Source organism: Ambystoma mexicanum, chromosome 1q (assembly GCF_040938575.1).
Source record: "Ambystoma mexicanum isolate Mex_15411 chromosome 1q, UKY_AmexF1_1, whole genome shotgun sequence".
In the NCBI taxonomy this organism is placed as follows: Eukaryota; Metazoa; Chordata; class Amphibia; order Caudata; family Ambystomatidae; genus Ambystoma; species Ambystoma mexicanum.
In genome coordinates this window covers 1,208,436,318-1,208,450,395 of record NC_090922.1, presented here as the reverse complement: position 1 = coordinate 1,208,450,395, position 14,078 = coordinate 1,208,436,318, and the positions used below count along the sequence as shown (strand labels likewise).

Below are 14,078 nucleotides of genomic sequence, written 5' to 3'. Positions count from 1 at the left end.
GGTGACGCCCCCCCGCCCTGTTAAAGAAACCAGGACAGGATCATAAAGATTGCAAGAACTTAAGCTAATTCACCTTTTTTATTGAAGATGGTTGATAAACGTGCCACTATTCAGTTACAAGAACATGTGGAAAATCAAGAAGTTCTTCATCCCAAACAATCTGGATTTAGATAATCCCATGGCACAGAGACTGCCCTCCTTGGTCTACAGTCGGAAATGCTTAACATCATCGATAGGAGTAAGGCGGGGCTGCTGATCTTGTTAGACTTATCAGCAGCCTTCAACCTTGTAAGTCAGGAAAAATTACAGGCCAAACTGACAGATTAAGGAGGTTGCTCTAATGGAGCTATTGACTGGATCAGGTCATTCCTCTCAGAGAGCAAATCCAGAATAGTCTGGGGTGAGGGATGCTCAGGTAGAGCTAATCATTTGCGGCGTTCCACAGAGAGCATGTCTCTCTGATTCTATTCAATATATTCTGCTGCACGTTATGTGACGTTTTGGATGCATTGGGTGTGCGAATTTCCAACTATGCAGATGACGCCCAATTAATCCTTCAATTGAGCGGTATTTACAAAAAAGATTTGGAGAGTATAAAAAAAATGAGGCTATACATCTAAACGCAAATAAGACAATTTTTTTATATTTGGATTCTTCAGAATGATGCGGTTCGGATTGTCAAGGGGACTGGGAGACAGGATCTAGTATCTGTACATAGAAGAGAGTTACACTGGCTTCCTGTGGAAGCTAGAATATGCTTCACAATAAACACTATTGTACACAAGTGTCTATACGGAAAAGCACTGCAATATATAAAAAAAGATTGACCTTGGGAAACTTAACTAGAGTTACTAGATCTAAGAACTCGATGCGTCTGACACAACCAAGATGTCATTGAGCACGAGGCAACCAACAGGCTTTTGCCTCACAGGCAGGCGTAATGTGGAAGAAACTCCCTGTTGAGATGCACCAGGAAGATAACCTGGCTGTCTTCAGGATAAGCCTCAAGATATTACTGTTTGCCTAGACTGTCGTCCTCCCCGTTAACTTGTATTTGCCATGTGTTTGCGCCCTGATGCTTGCGGGCTCCGGCACAATATAAGCCCATAAACTTATCGTTCCTTATTTGGATTCTGAGTGGTCCTTTATTTCCGCGTGTGTCTCTACATCCGATTTAACGGATCTATGTCAGATTTTTCTACGCCCCTCAAGGGTGAAGATTTCGTCGAGTTACACTTCTTGGAGGAGTCCAGGAGTTTCTGCGCCCTACTCGAACATGGCTCAGGAGAAAGGAAGCTCGACACCCGGAAAGCTGTTCAGGGTTTGCCCTGGATTCCAGCTGCAGAATGTGTTCGAGGACGAGCACTCGAAATGTCTCTACTGCCTTCATGAGGACAAAACACACATGGAAAAGGACTGTGCGTTTTTGCAGGAACATGTCGGAATGGACCATCAGGGACCGACACCTTCGTCTCCCCAACTGGCTGGAAGGAAAGAGCCCGTCAGGTGAGAAGAAGTCCGAGCGGTCTTCTAAGTTCTTTGAGGGTGCCCCAGCGAAGGGGGGCCCTAACAGAAGGCAAAGCACCACGAGTATGCAGGCACCGGGAGCGCCGAACGGTCGGGCTCCTCGGCTGCAAGGCAGGACGCATCCTCCCCAGCGCCATCAACCACGAGCCAACGCTCTGGCTCACGGAAGAGGAAGGCCGAGAACCTGGCGAGCTTCTGGAGAGGCCCTGGTCGAGGGGGAGCAAGGCGGTGACCCTCTCCCCCCCCCCCAAGGTGAAGGCCACAGGCCCACATAAGGTGGCAAAGGCCTTGATTCACCCGGCCAGGGCCTCTATCGAGGAAGTCGCGGCAGCCCTGGTGCAACCTGTGGAGGCTACACCAGTGGAGGCGACCTCGGGGCCAGAGTCTCCCTGCCTCCGCGGAGGGAAGCCTCTTTCATACCCATCGAAAAGACCCCGGTGGAAAAAGAGGGGGGGGCGGTGGCCATTGTGGACATGGACACAGCATCCGAGGAGGAGCTGGTAGAAGTCTTGGATCCATCTAGCCCCACCTTTTCAGCCCTCGCGGCCTACTCCACCTTTGCCCACGTCCCCAGTCCCTGGGGATGACACGGGAACGGACATGGCCACGACTGGTACCGATGGCGGTGACGACGGGACGGAGCTCCCATCGCCCCCAGCCCGGACCTCCCCGCCCGACGAGATCGGATCTTTCCATGCAATGATCGCCAGGGCATCCAAGCTTTTTCAGCTCTGCCCCGAAGAGAAGAAGGAAGGTTTCCTTTACCAACGGCGCGAGGCCAAGAGGAAAACAGTCCTCGCCGTGCCTCTGCTGGATGACATCTGGGACGAGGGCCTCGCCCTTCTCAAGGACCCGTCTACGATGCCTGCCAAGAGGGATCGGTACGAGAAGAAGTACCGGGTCCCCGACGCGGCCCCTTTGTGCCTTAGGGCACAACCGACCCCTGACTCGGTCGTCTCAGCGGCAGCCAAGAAGAAAGCAGGGGGTGGGGGGCTTCGGCCACAATGTCAACTTCCCCGCCGGACGGCGAAGGAAAGAAGCTGTACGCAATGGGAAAGGCAACAACTATTAAGGCGGCCAACGCCCTCGCGATCGTGACCTGCTACGACAGGGAGTTATGGTACAAGATCGCCCCCCTGTTGGACTTCCTACCAGACGACAAGAGGGCAGAGGCCCTGGATATCTTGCAAGAAGGCGAAGTGGCATCGGACCACGCCATTACGGTGGCAACTGACATTGCCGACACCGGTTTCCACCAGCTAGGCAACGGCGTTTGCCTTAGACGACGAGGGTGGCTCAAGGTGACGGATTTCCGCCAGGACGTAAAAGCCAAAGTTTTGGACATGCCGTTAGACGGGAACAATCTGTTTGGGAAAACGGTGGATGAGTCCCTCCAAGCCATCAAGGCGGACACGGAGACAGCTAAGGCCCTAGGCGTTCTCCGGCAACGAAGGCCGTCCTTTGGGAGCACGTACTGGGACAGTTGGAGGAGGGCGATTTCCTGTCGTCGTTGGATTTGGAGGATGCGTACTTCCACATCCCCATTTTAAAAGGACACCGAAAGTTCCTCGGCTTCGTGGTCCAAGGACGGCACTACCAGTTCAAGGCCCTCCCGTTCGGATTGAAGTCGGCAGCCAAGGTGTTCACCAAGTGCCTCGCACCGGTGGCGCCGCGGCTGCGCCTGCAGGGGATCCACGTATACCCCTACCTGGACGACTGGCTCCTCCGAGCAAGGACAAGGGAGCTTGCTGTAGAACACACAGCGAAGACCGTCCAGCTGCTCACGGACCTGGGATTCTCCATCAACTTTCCCAAATCCCACCTGGTCCCGTGGCAAGTCTCACTGTTTCTGGGAGCCAAGCTCGACACAGTGGCGTGCCTGGCCTCGCCGCAGGAGGAAAGGACGAAGGCCCTCCTAGGCAAGGTGCAGCGTCTCCTGGCCATGGACGTGGCCAGGGTGAGGTCCATCAAGTCCCTCCTCGGGATGATGTCCTCCTGCATATATCTCGTGCGCCTGTGCAGGCTTCGAATGCGCCCTCTGCAAGAGTTCCTCGACGCCCGCTGTATCCAAGCGACGGGCAGCTTCGAGGACAGGATCCCGCTCAACGAGACCTTCCGACGAGCGATCCGGTGGTGGGGCACCCGCACTCGTTTTACGGCGGGCACAGACTTTCAGACCCCATCTTACCAGATAACGGTGACGACGGATGCCTCCCTGGAAGGGTGGGGAGCGCACACCGGAGAGCTTCACGCGAGAGGCCTTTGGCTTCCGGAGGAGAAGCCGCTCCACATCAACATCCTGGAGCACCGTGCAGTGTTGTGGGCCCTCCGGTCCTTTCTCCCATCCCTCAACGGCAAGTTGGTGAGATTCTTCACCGACAACACCACCACGATGTTCTACACCCGGAAGCAGGGAGGAACCAGATCACCAGCCCTCTCCAAGGAAGCCCAGCATCTGTGGCATTGGGCCGTCGCCCAAGGGATGTTTCTGGTTCCTTTTCATCTGGCAGGGATACAAAACACCATTGCCGACTCACACAGCAGAGAGCTGCGCTCGTGCCACGAGTGGGAACTACGTCAGGATCAAGTGGATCGACTCTTCCGACGATGGGGGGGAAAACCACAGATCGACCTGTTCGCGACAGCGACGAACTCCAAGTACCAGACATTAGCCAGCAGGTTTCCCCATCCGAGGAGCATGGGCGATGCCTTCTCGTTCCCCTGGGACGGCCTGTTCCTATATGCGTTCCCTCCGTTGCTGCTCCGACTCGTCAACCAGCTTAAGAGGTCCCGGTGCAGGATGATCCTCGTCGCACCGGCGTGGCCGAGGCAGATCTGGTTCCCGGACCTTCTGGACTTGTCAGCGTCCCCACCAGTCAAGCTGCCGACGGACGCGGATCATCTCTCCAGAGAAGGGGGCGCCATCCTTCATCACGACCTGGAGTCGCTGAACTTGAAGGCCTTTCTCCTGCAGCACTAGAATTTTTGGAGGGTATGATATCCCTGCTGACTGCAGAGAGGTTCTTGCAAATTCCAGGGCATCCTCAACTCTCAAGTGCTACGGACATAAGTGGAAGAGGTTCTCTGTCTGGTGCCGTGCACAGAAGATTAACCCTCTACGGATTACGGCCCCTCAAGTGCTGCCGTACCTACTGTCACTGGCCAAGGCTGGAATGGCTCACGCCTCCATCAAGATACATCTGACTGCGATCTCCCGATACACCAGAACCACAGGACGGGGCGTCCTTGTGGTCCCATCGCCTGGTGAAGGAATTTATGAAGGGACTGTTCCGATCGTTACCGCCGGTGAAGGCCCCTGCCCTGGCGTGGGAGCTCAACGTGGTGCTGACCAGGCTCATGGGGCGCCATTCGAGCCCCTGCATTGGGCACCGTTGATGTTCCTGTCGTGGAAGACTGTGTTTCTTATGGCCATCACCTCCGCACGACGAGTGGGAGAGATCCAGGCCCTATCCTGCAAGCCTCCATACTTGACTTTTCACGACACAAGGGTGGTGCTGAGGACGCACCCCTCCTTTATGCCCAAGTTGCCGTCGGACTTCCACCTCAACGAGCCCTTGGTGTTACCTCTCTACTTTCCGTCGCCTTCGTCGCCGGCCGAGAGGACTTTGCACTCGCTGGGTGTGGCTAGAGCGCTGAAGTTCTACGTGGACCGCACAAAGAGTTTTCGGAAGACATCACAGCTATTTGTGAACTTTGGACCTGTGAACCAAGGGAAGGCTCTCTCGAAGGCTTCCATTTCCAGATGGCTCTCCGGCTGCATCATGCACTGTCATCGGTTGGCAAACTGACTGTTGCCCAGCCGTCCGAGAGCCCATTCGACCAGAGCGATCGCTGCTACCACGGCGTTCCTGTCTGGTGTGCCCCTGCTGGACATCTGCAGGGCTGCTACGTGGAGGTCGACTCACACCTTCACGAGATTCTACTGCATCCATCGGGACTCCAGGGAGGAGTCCAGGGTCGGCCAAGCAGTGCTGCGCCACCTGTTCGCCTGAAGGTGGGCTTGGTGAGGAGGTAAGAGTTGCTTAATGTTGAGTTTATGTAATGCTTAATGTTGAGCCTTTTGCCACCTCCCCTGGTTGTGCATATGTGTAGTACTGCTAAGCATTCTTGTATTCATGAGCATGTGAATCCATGCCAGACCCCATGCTGGAGAAAGAACAAGTTACTTACCTGTAACTGTTGTTCTCCAGCATGGGTCTGGCATGGATTTGCATGCGAACCCTCCCTCCTTCCCCTCTGCGGCTCTTCACTTGGTCTTACTGCCACTTTACGTGCTACCAAATCTGAGGATGGCTGCCTGGGGAGGGGCTTAGGGCGAGGACAGTCATTGGCTGTATGACCCAGAGATCAGTGATTGGTTACTACTAAGAAAGACAGATCAGAAACGAAACTGATACTGATTTTTTTTCTTTACCGAGGATTCCCCGCCTGACGGGGAATATTCATGAGCATGTGAATCCATGCCAGACCCATGCTGGAGAACAACAGTTAAAGGTAAGTAACTTGTTCCATCTCTTCTATCAGAGGCGGCCAACCCATCGTTATCCATGTTCTGCCGGATTTAGGCTAATCTCCACGCTGTCCCTCCTCCACATTTAAAGAGCTTGCTTGAAGCATTGCTGGTTCTAAATTTAGATAAGGACGTTTTGAAAGCATTGGGTGGGCGATTTTCCAACTACGCAGATTATGCCCAATTAATCCTTGAATTGAGCGGTATTTACAAAAAAGATTTGGAGTGTATAAAAAAGTATTCAAGACTATACAAGATTGGATGATCACAAATGGTTTGTCTAAACGCATAGAAGACTGAATTTTTTTATATTTGGATCTATGCAGTCACAAGCCAGACTCTCCAAGAAATGAGGGTGTTTCTATTGAAAATCACTGTATTAAAGTTGCACCCAAAACTTGGGTATAGTTGGACTCTGAGTGGTCCTTTATTTCCATGTGTATTGATTCTACCCCCTTGCATGATGAATAGGAAAATCATGCAGGGGGGGGAGGTAGCTGGAGGTGGCGCCACTAGCCTATTTGATTTTTCCAATAGCGAAGTAGTTTCTAGCATGACTGTCTGCAATTTCAAATGTTTGACCCTCTCAAGGTATTTACATCGTTGGTAGTTTCAGTGGGATTGCTTTTTTACCTTCATCGTTGGTGTCTTTAAAAAAAAAAAAAAAGCTGTACTTTAGGAGTAACGCCATTGACCACTTGGGCGGGGCGGGGGGGCATTTTGATTTTTGTTGACTGACGGAGTTAAAAGGCCACCAAGGCTTTTATTGCTCACCTCGGTAGCTTCATTATGCACCTCAAACAAGGTCTCAATTTTGAAACCAGTTTTCTCCCTGTTGGATATGTCGGATGCCAATATTGCACAATCCAATGAGGCTAGAGGTGAGATAGCAGCTACAATAGTGTCCCTTTCCAATTCAATCTTTGAGATGGTGATCAAGTTTATTACGCCCTCTTTGCTTGTATACAAGATTTTATCATTTGCACCAGCTACTTGAGCCAGAGTCACAATGTTGTCAATATTCCCCACAAAATGCTGGAGTCAACTGCTGGAACCAAAATACCTCTTGCCGCCCCCTCTTTGCTGGTAGCAATAACTGTTTCACTGAACACACCGCCAAGCCGGTCAAGTGGCACAGCGAGTAGAGCGCCCGCTTTGACACCTGTGCAGAGCCTGTTAACGCAGGTTCGAATCCCGGCGGGGCCAAACTCAGCCTTTCATCCTTCCGAGGTCGATAAATGAGCACCACACACCGTGGGTAATAATAAGCAGCGCTCAGATACCTGAGGGTTTGTAGCGCTATATAAAAGCCTAATTATTATTATTATTATTATTATTATTATTATTAACCGTGTCCACTGTAACATTGCTGTTCAAGGGTGTGCAATGAACATGATGGAGCTGAACCGCTACCTGAACAATAGACTCTGTGCTACAAATTGTAAGTCGGTTTGTATTTATTTGTATTTTGTATTTTTGGTACTTGAGTCACTGACTTTATTAGTTTTCAGGGGTTTTTCAAACCTACAATCGCTTGGCAAGCGTTCGGAGAGCATATGCCACATCCATATTTGTTCCTTTAACACACCCAAATGGAGTTCCTGACCGCTGTGTCGCTGCTCAATCCATCAGCGGGTCCAATGTCCACAAACTCGACTCACCAGGATCACAAGAGGGAACATAAACTACAAGTGGCCTCCATACTCCGGTGCCCATCGGACCACAGCAAACCACACTCTGCTTCTGCACTGTGGGGGAATAAATCTATTGATCAGACAATTACTGAAGATGAATGGTCATATATTTGTGCAAAAACTAAATTTCTATCATTCAGTGCTAGGTTTAAGCTTGTATATTTCGGATCTGTACATCAAGCACACAATGTAACGGCACAGGTACCACCAGGAAGCTTCATATACAGTTGTTGGGTGCCATGTAGAATGTGCAGATTTTTTCACTTGGCATGGCAATGTAGGGGCATACAGGAATTTGGGGTTAAAATGTTCTAAATACTAGGAAAAACTATAAATGAAAATGTGGAAGTGTGGTCCTTTAATTAGTCTTCTAGGCTACACTTCACATGCTCGTAAACTAGCAGGTTTCTAATTGATATTAGCTTGTTGAAATTTTGCAATGACATGATGGAAAGGACCAACCCGATTTAGTTAAAGCTGGCTTGCTTATATCCCTTATAGCTATGAAATGGAAATTGACTATTTTGACGCCCACTAGGTCTAGACCCTCTGATATTTGGGCAGCATACAGATGCCAAATCTGGAATATTCTGGTCAAGTCTTGTTACATATTCGACAATGCTATGTTGAAATTGGAGAGGATAGAAGTGAACCCAGATTTATTGGTCAATATTTAGAATATTATTGCTTAGTAGTTAATGGATACTCTGTGATCGTTTATTTTATTCTTGTCCCAAAATCGCTTCTGTTCACAAGCCCATGCTTTTCTTTCGTTCTCTTTAGCAATGACTTAATTATTTTGGCTCTCTATTGCTTGCAAACTGTGAAGCCATGTGATCTTAAACTTACCTAGGTGTCTTTGTGAGAGTATGTTGCCCTTTTTGATTGGCCCAATTTATCGGCTATGCTACTACTATGTTACTACTACGCCCTCTCAATCTATTTGCATACAATGCATTGGTTTTAAAAAAAACATTTTATTTTGGTTTTCTATGTTTTAACTCTTCATCTTGTACTTGTTTTATTGCAGGTGGTTCGGCAGAATCTGATGACAATGAGTTTGATCCATCAGCTGACATGCTTGTCCATGATTTTGATGATGAACGGACACTAGAAGAGGAAGAGTTGATTGAAGGAGAGATAAATTTCACCTCTGAAATAGAAGATCTTGCAAGGGTAAACAGCAATATTAATTGTATGGTACACTTTTCAGCTTCACAAGGGTAGTTGAGTTTGCTAGAACCGTGGTATGTTACCTAGCGGCAGTATTGTGTTGTGACCCACAGTTTGGCCATAGAATGCATGGAGCACAACAGTTGTTTTTCTTTTGAAGATTCACTCGTCTAGCTCCTGAAACATAGATCCTCCTGTCTATCCTCCTCTGTTAACTGTCACTGTAAAATCGAGTGAAATGAGGATTCCCTTATATGAAGGCTTTCTATTCTCGTTTGCAGCACGGCAAAGGCATTATTTCTGGGCGATAATTCAGTCACTTTCTCTACGCCCTTTGCAATCTGATCCTACTCGTCACTTGTGGGGTCCCTCAGGCTTCTGCTTTTCCCCCATACTGTGTATACATTCAGCCTTTGTTCGGGCTCATCTAAACCCATGGGTTCTGCTGCTATTCATATGCCAACGATACTCAAATCTTTGTCTCGATCTGGCGGCAGCGGATGCTGCTGCTCGTCTGCACTGCTGGATGACTACAGACAAAACAGACGTTTTGGTGGTTGGGTCTTCTTTAGCTACTTCTTTCTGGACTCAGGCCTTCTGGCCCACTTCGCTTGGTCTGATTCCCACCCCTGTTATGGTGGTGAAGGACATGGGCTGCAAAATCTGTCTTTTGACAGAAGCCCAGGTCGGCATGGTTTGCAAGAATGGATATTTCAAACTCAATCTTGCGTAAGGTTCTTCCTTTTTTTACTCTGTGTACAATTTCTATTTTTGGGCTACTTGATTATTGTAATTCCTTGTGTTTAGCCCTGCCCCTCTATCTTCTCAATACTGCAGGTGCTGCAGAATTCTTCAGCTAGGGCAGCCACATGTACCCCTCTGTGTGATTCCATCTCTCCAGTCCTGGGCCATCTGCACTGGCTGCTGGTGGTCCGCCGCATTGAGTTTAATGCGCTCTATCTCGTCCGCTATGCTTTTTATGATGTGAGCACAGTTTCTGCAGGAACAATTTCAGTCTTATATGCTGACTCAAGCTCTATGGTCTGAGCATGATCACCTGATTCAGGCCCTAGATTCAAAGGGTTGCGGGTTGGCGGACAAGGTTTTTCAGTGCAGCAGCCATTCTCTGGAATAATCTCCCATGCTCACTCCGCTCGTCTGAGAACCATCTGTTCTTTTGAAAATTGCTGAAGACTGCTGTTTTGATTCTTATATTTTGGTGTGCTTTACTGCTCCCTTCTGTTGTTGGTTTCTGGCTACATGACTTCATTGGCATAAGTTGCACTTCATAAGTTTATATTAACATAACTATTAGCGTAAGAATAAAATGCATCTTGCTCTTATACAGGCCTTATACAATAGTATAAAACATTAAACTGGTGAAGATGAGTGGAGAATTAATGTTTATCTTTCTACGACGGAGACAAATTACAGACGTCTGGAAAGATCGGGAAAACCGAACTAAGAGTACAAATCACTTCCGCCTTCTGTCATCTGCCCTACACTGGAACTGAACCTATACAGTAACTAGCTTGGAAATTCCGTTCAGAATCGAGCATTTCGAACAGACCATTGAGAAAAAATCTTGGCAAAAGCATTATATATGTAAATTGAGATGGGGCATAAACATAAAAAATGTGTAAAAGGGCGGAAAAGAGGAGGGTTGTTTAAGGGGTGGGCCAGAGGGTATAAGGAGTGAAGTAACCATGCAAAAATATATATCTCTCAAAACAAGAAAAGGAAAAGAAAAAAGCTATTTTCATTAAATGGCTATTCAAATTTGGCCAACCGAACCTAACACTCTCCTTGCTTTCGCCTTGGTCTCCTTTGGGTGGCACCGCTTGTGTTAACTTGACTTTGGCCATATCTCCAATTTTGAGTCTGTTTTCTCTTGCAGCTAAATGTCTGTCATATGTTGCCTTCGATTTGGCTGCATTGATCTGGACTACAGCAGGTCTTATCTCTGGGCACTACACTTTCCGTGTGGCAACCACCTTCTCTATTCATCAACCTGGGATGCCTCAAACCCCTAGTCCTTCTCGCTCTCATCACCTCAAACAGTTTTTTGTTTCCATCGAGGGCTGCACTCTAGATCAGTAACCTATTCCCCACCTCTCCATGGAATCCAGTTTGGAGTTTACCATTGATTGATTGTAGCATTCAAAGCAGTTAAACTGCATGAAGGGCACCAGAGTTTTGGTGATGTCCGTTAAGCAAGGATCCCTATGAAAAATCTTAATCTCTACAGATAGTAGTTGGGTGCTATTATCAACCACTATGGTAACAGGTGCCCCTTTCCTTTGGAAGATTTCCTTGAGTAACTTGATAGCAACCTTAAAATATGCATCTCGCCCCAATTTATTTTAAATCCATGGATGCTATGGTTAAGATCAACAGAATATTGTTTGTTTCTGGGTAATGCGTGGATAGGGCCAAGAATGCGTAGTACAACAAAGTATAACGTGAGCAATGTCGCATACCAATTTGCTATGCAATTCTGTAGGTTTGCTAATTAAATTGACAATTGTGTAGCAAAACTAGCTATATAAGTTACCCTATTCAATTAAAGCACAGATCACCCTGCATTTGTCTCTTTTCCTCAGGGCTCTCTCTACCCTCTTTTCTCTAATGGTGAGAGTGAGTGCAGCAGTAATAATCTCCCCCACCCTTCAGTGCCAAAGGCCAGTGTGTGAGTGCTAGGCAAGACTTTTTATTTTTCAAATAATTGCAAAAACCAGAAGTACATTGGGAGGATACTTTTATTAAGCTAACTATATCTTGTCTGACAAAGGCCAATGTATGTTATGTATATTTTTAAAAGACAGTACTGTTATTCCATTCCTGAAAATGTAAGCTGTTGCATAATTACAGTATTGCTACTTAAAACATAACATTGTTTTGCTTTACAGTAAAGTTTAGGTTACTGTATCTAAATCACGTACTGTCAGCTATATATTTCCTTTTGTTGGGGAAAATGCATCAAATTGACGAGTGAACACTTTTGAAAAAGTACATGATCACACAGCCAAATGCTTCTGAAGGCAAACCTAGTTCTGTGACCTGCTGGTTACATACATCTGTGCAACTGGTGATCAACCCATGAGCTGATTCCATACTTATTGAAATTCTATCTAATCACCCTGTTGCTTTATACCAGCTACCCTGAAAGTGAATGGCCGCAAATTACAATACTCCACCTAGTTTGGCCAGTTCTCTGACTTCTACTCCATTCAATCTGCTTAGTCTTTGCTCTTACATAATGAATATACAAAGCTAATTAGATGTTTACACAAAGTAGTGATTAATAGTTCCATCCAGTCTGTACATCTACAGATCTACTTTAATACCATGTACTGTATTAAGCCTCAGGAGCTCACTTTGCACGATTATTAGGATTGCATTATACAAAAGCACCTGCAGGAGACAGATGGCCAAACTGTTTTCAAAGCCTGTTTTACAATATCTATTTATTTGTGTCCATTCATGCAGCTAAACAGTACTATTTGCAGGGGATGTTTGAACGTTTTATTTAACATTTACTTTGTTTACAGTAAAGCCAAATAAAAGTTTCAGTGTGCTTGCCTGGCCTTTGGGTGGTAGCAGTGTGCCAAGGAAAAGAGGGTCTGTGGCGACATGCACCGTTTTACAGAAAGCACATTTACATTTTTGTCATCCTTTGCCATGGGTCGAGTGCATTGCTCTTAGGCCGAGTCGGTAAACTAAGTTACTCGACCTGAAGCTTGAGCAGAAATGTAAAGAATTTGCAAGGCCCGACTCTTCTGACGAATGTCTTACTTCAGCGGTACACAAATGCTGCAGTGTTGCTCAATTTATGTCTTTAGTATAAATAAGTTCTGGTGACTTAATATTAGTACAACATTCTAATCAAATGGGTTGTTTGCTAATTAAGAGAATATTAATTAGCAATCCATGCTTTTCAATTTTTGAAAACAAATGTATGCCTTGTACAACCCTCTGCTACACGCCTTTGGGAAGGTCCATGAGATGTCGAGTAGCTTCTCAGGTGGTCAACACTTTGTCGCTGTTTTACATTCATCACACACCCACACAAAATAATCTATATCCCGGTCTGTACTTAGCCTTCAGAAATTCTCACCAAACCCATTATGGTGGAGATTCCCAGGTGGTCCAGATGTGCATTCACCATGTTGTGCTTTGGGATGCCTTAAGGCGACATGCTTTGCCCACCCATATGAGAAGACCACGCTCAGTATCCAGCTGTTTTGCCGCTATGACATTGGTCCCAGGTTGACCTCCAGATTCTTGGTTGTGGGGGCCACCCTTTGTTGACATAAACTTTCACAGTTTATAGTGTAACTTTTTTCTCCTCCATGTCCATTTGCTCACCTCCGTGAATGCCATTATCCTGCAAATGTCCGACATTGTGCTCTTCACTTGTGAATGCAACTCTGAGATGATCCAAACACTTGTGGGCATCCTGGAGAGATCGTTTTCGAATGGATTGTGTCCTCTCACGTGTCCCTCATCTTTTGATATCTCCAATGTTAGGAAGAATTCTCAGAAATGTGCTAATTCCCGTCTACCTTAGGGACCCCATGCCCTTTTGCTGGATTTAGGACTTTTAAATTTCTAACCTGGAGAGAACGAGACCTTTTTTCCCACTCATGTATTTTTCTGTGATTTGGTCTATGTTTCTTTGGACTTTGGAGTCTGACAAACTCCTTAGTCGTCATCATTATATTGTGACGCACAGCACCTTCCGTGCAGTGGCACAGGGAAGTCTTAGATTTCCCCAAGGTTTAAATACCTTCTCTTGATGAAACTACTGTTTCCATGAGCAGTGAAGTGAAATTGACTTTACTTACATTTTGTAACTTTCTAGACCCAGCACACACTATTTTACCATAGGTTGCTGGAGGGGTTACTTAGTATCCCCTTTGTCTGGTTTCTCATGTAAAAAGAATTGTTGCCCTTTCTACAATTACTGGCTGGTGGCAGTGGTTTACTTTTTACTACCATTGTGTGATTTTACCGCTGGCTGCGGTTGCAGCTGCAGTAAGGCAACCATGGGTGCCCATTTTGTCAAAATGGCCCCGGTCGTCTTTTTTCGCCATTTCTTGTTGGAAAGGTCCTTCTTGAGATTTACTCTGGGCGCCAAACCAGGTTTGGTT

At 47.1% G+C, this 14,078-nt stretch overlaps 1 protein-coding gene across 7 annotated transcripts in view; it reads left to right on the top strand.

Moving 5' to 3' along the window:
* The window catches only part of MIER1 (MIER1 transcriptional regulator), an 846,254-nt gene that overhangs the window by 150,374 nt on the left and 681,802 nt on the right, over positions 1-14,078 (top strand). For all 7 annotated transcript variants that reach the window (XM_069641951.1, XM_069641950.1, XM_069641954.1 and 4 more), the window contains one exon: positions 8,783-8,928. In XM_069641951.1, the coding sequence (XP_069498052.1) occupies positions 8,783-8,928 (146 nt within the window). The remainder of the gene's footprint in view (positions 1-8,782; positions 8,929-14,078) is intronic.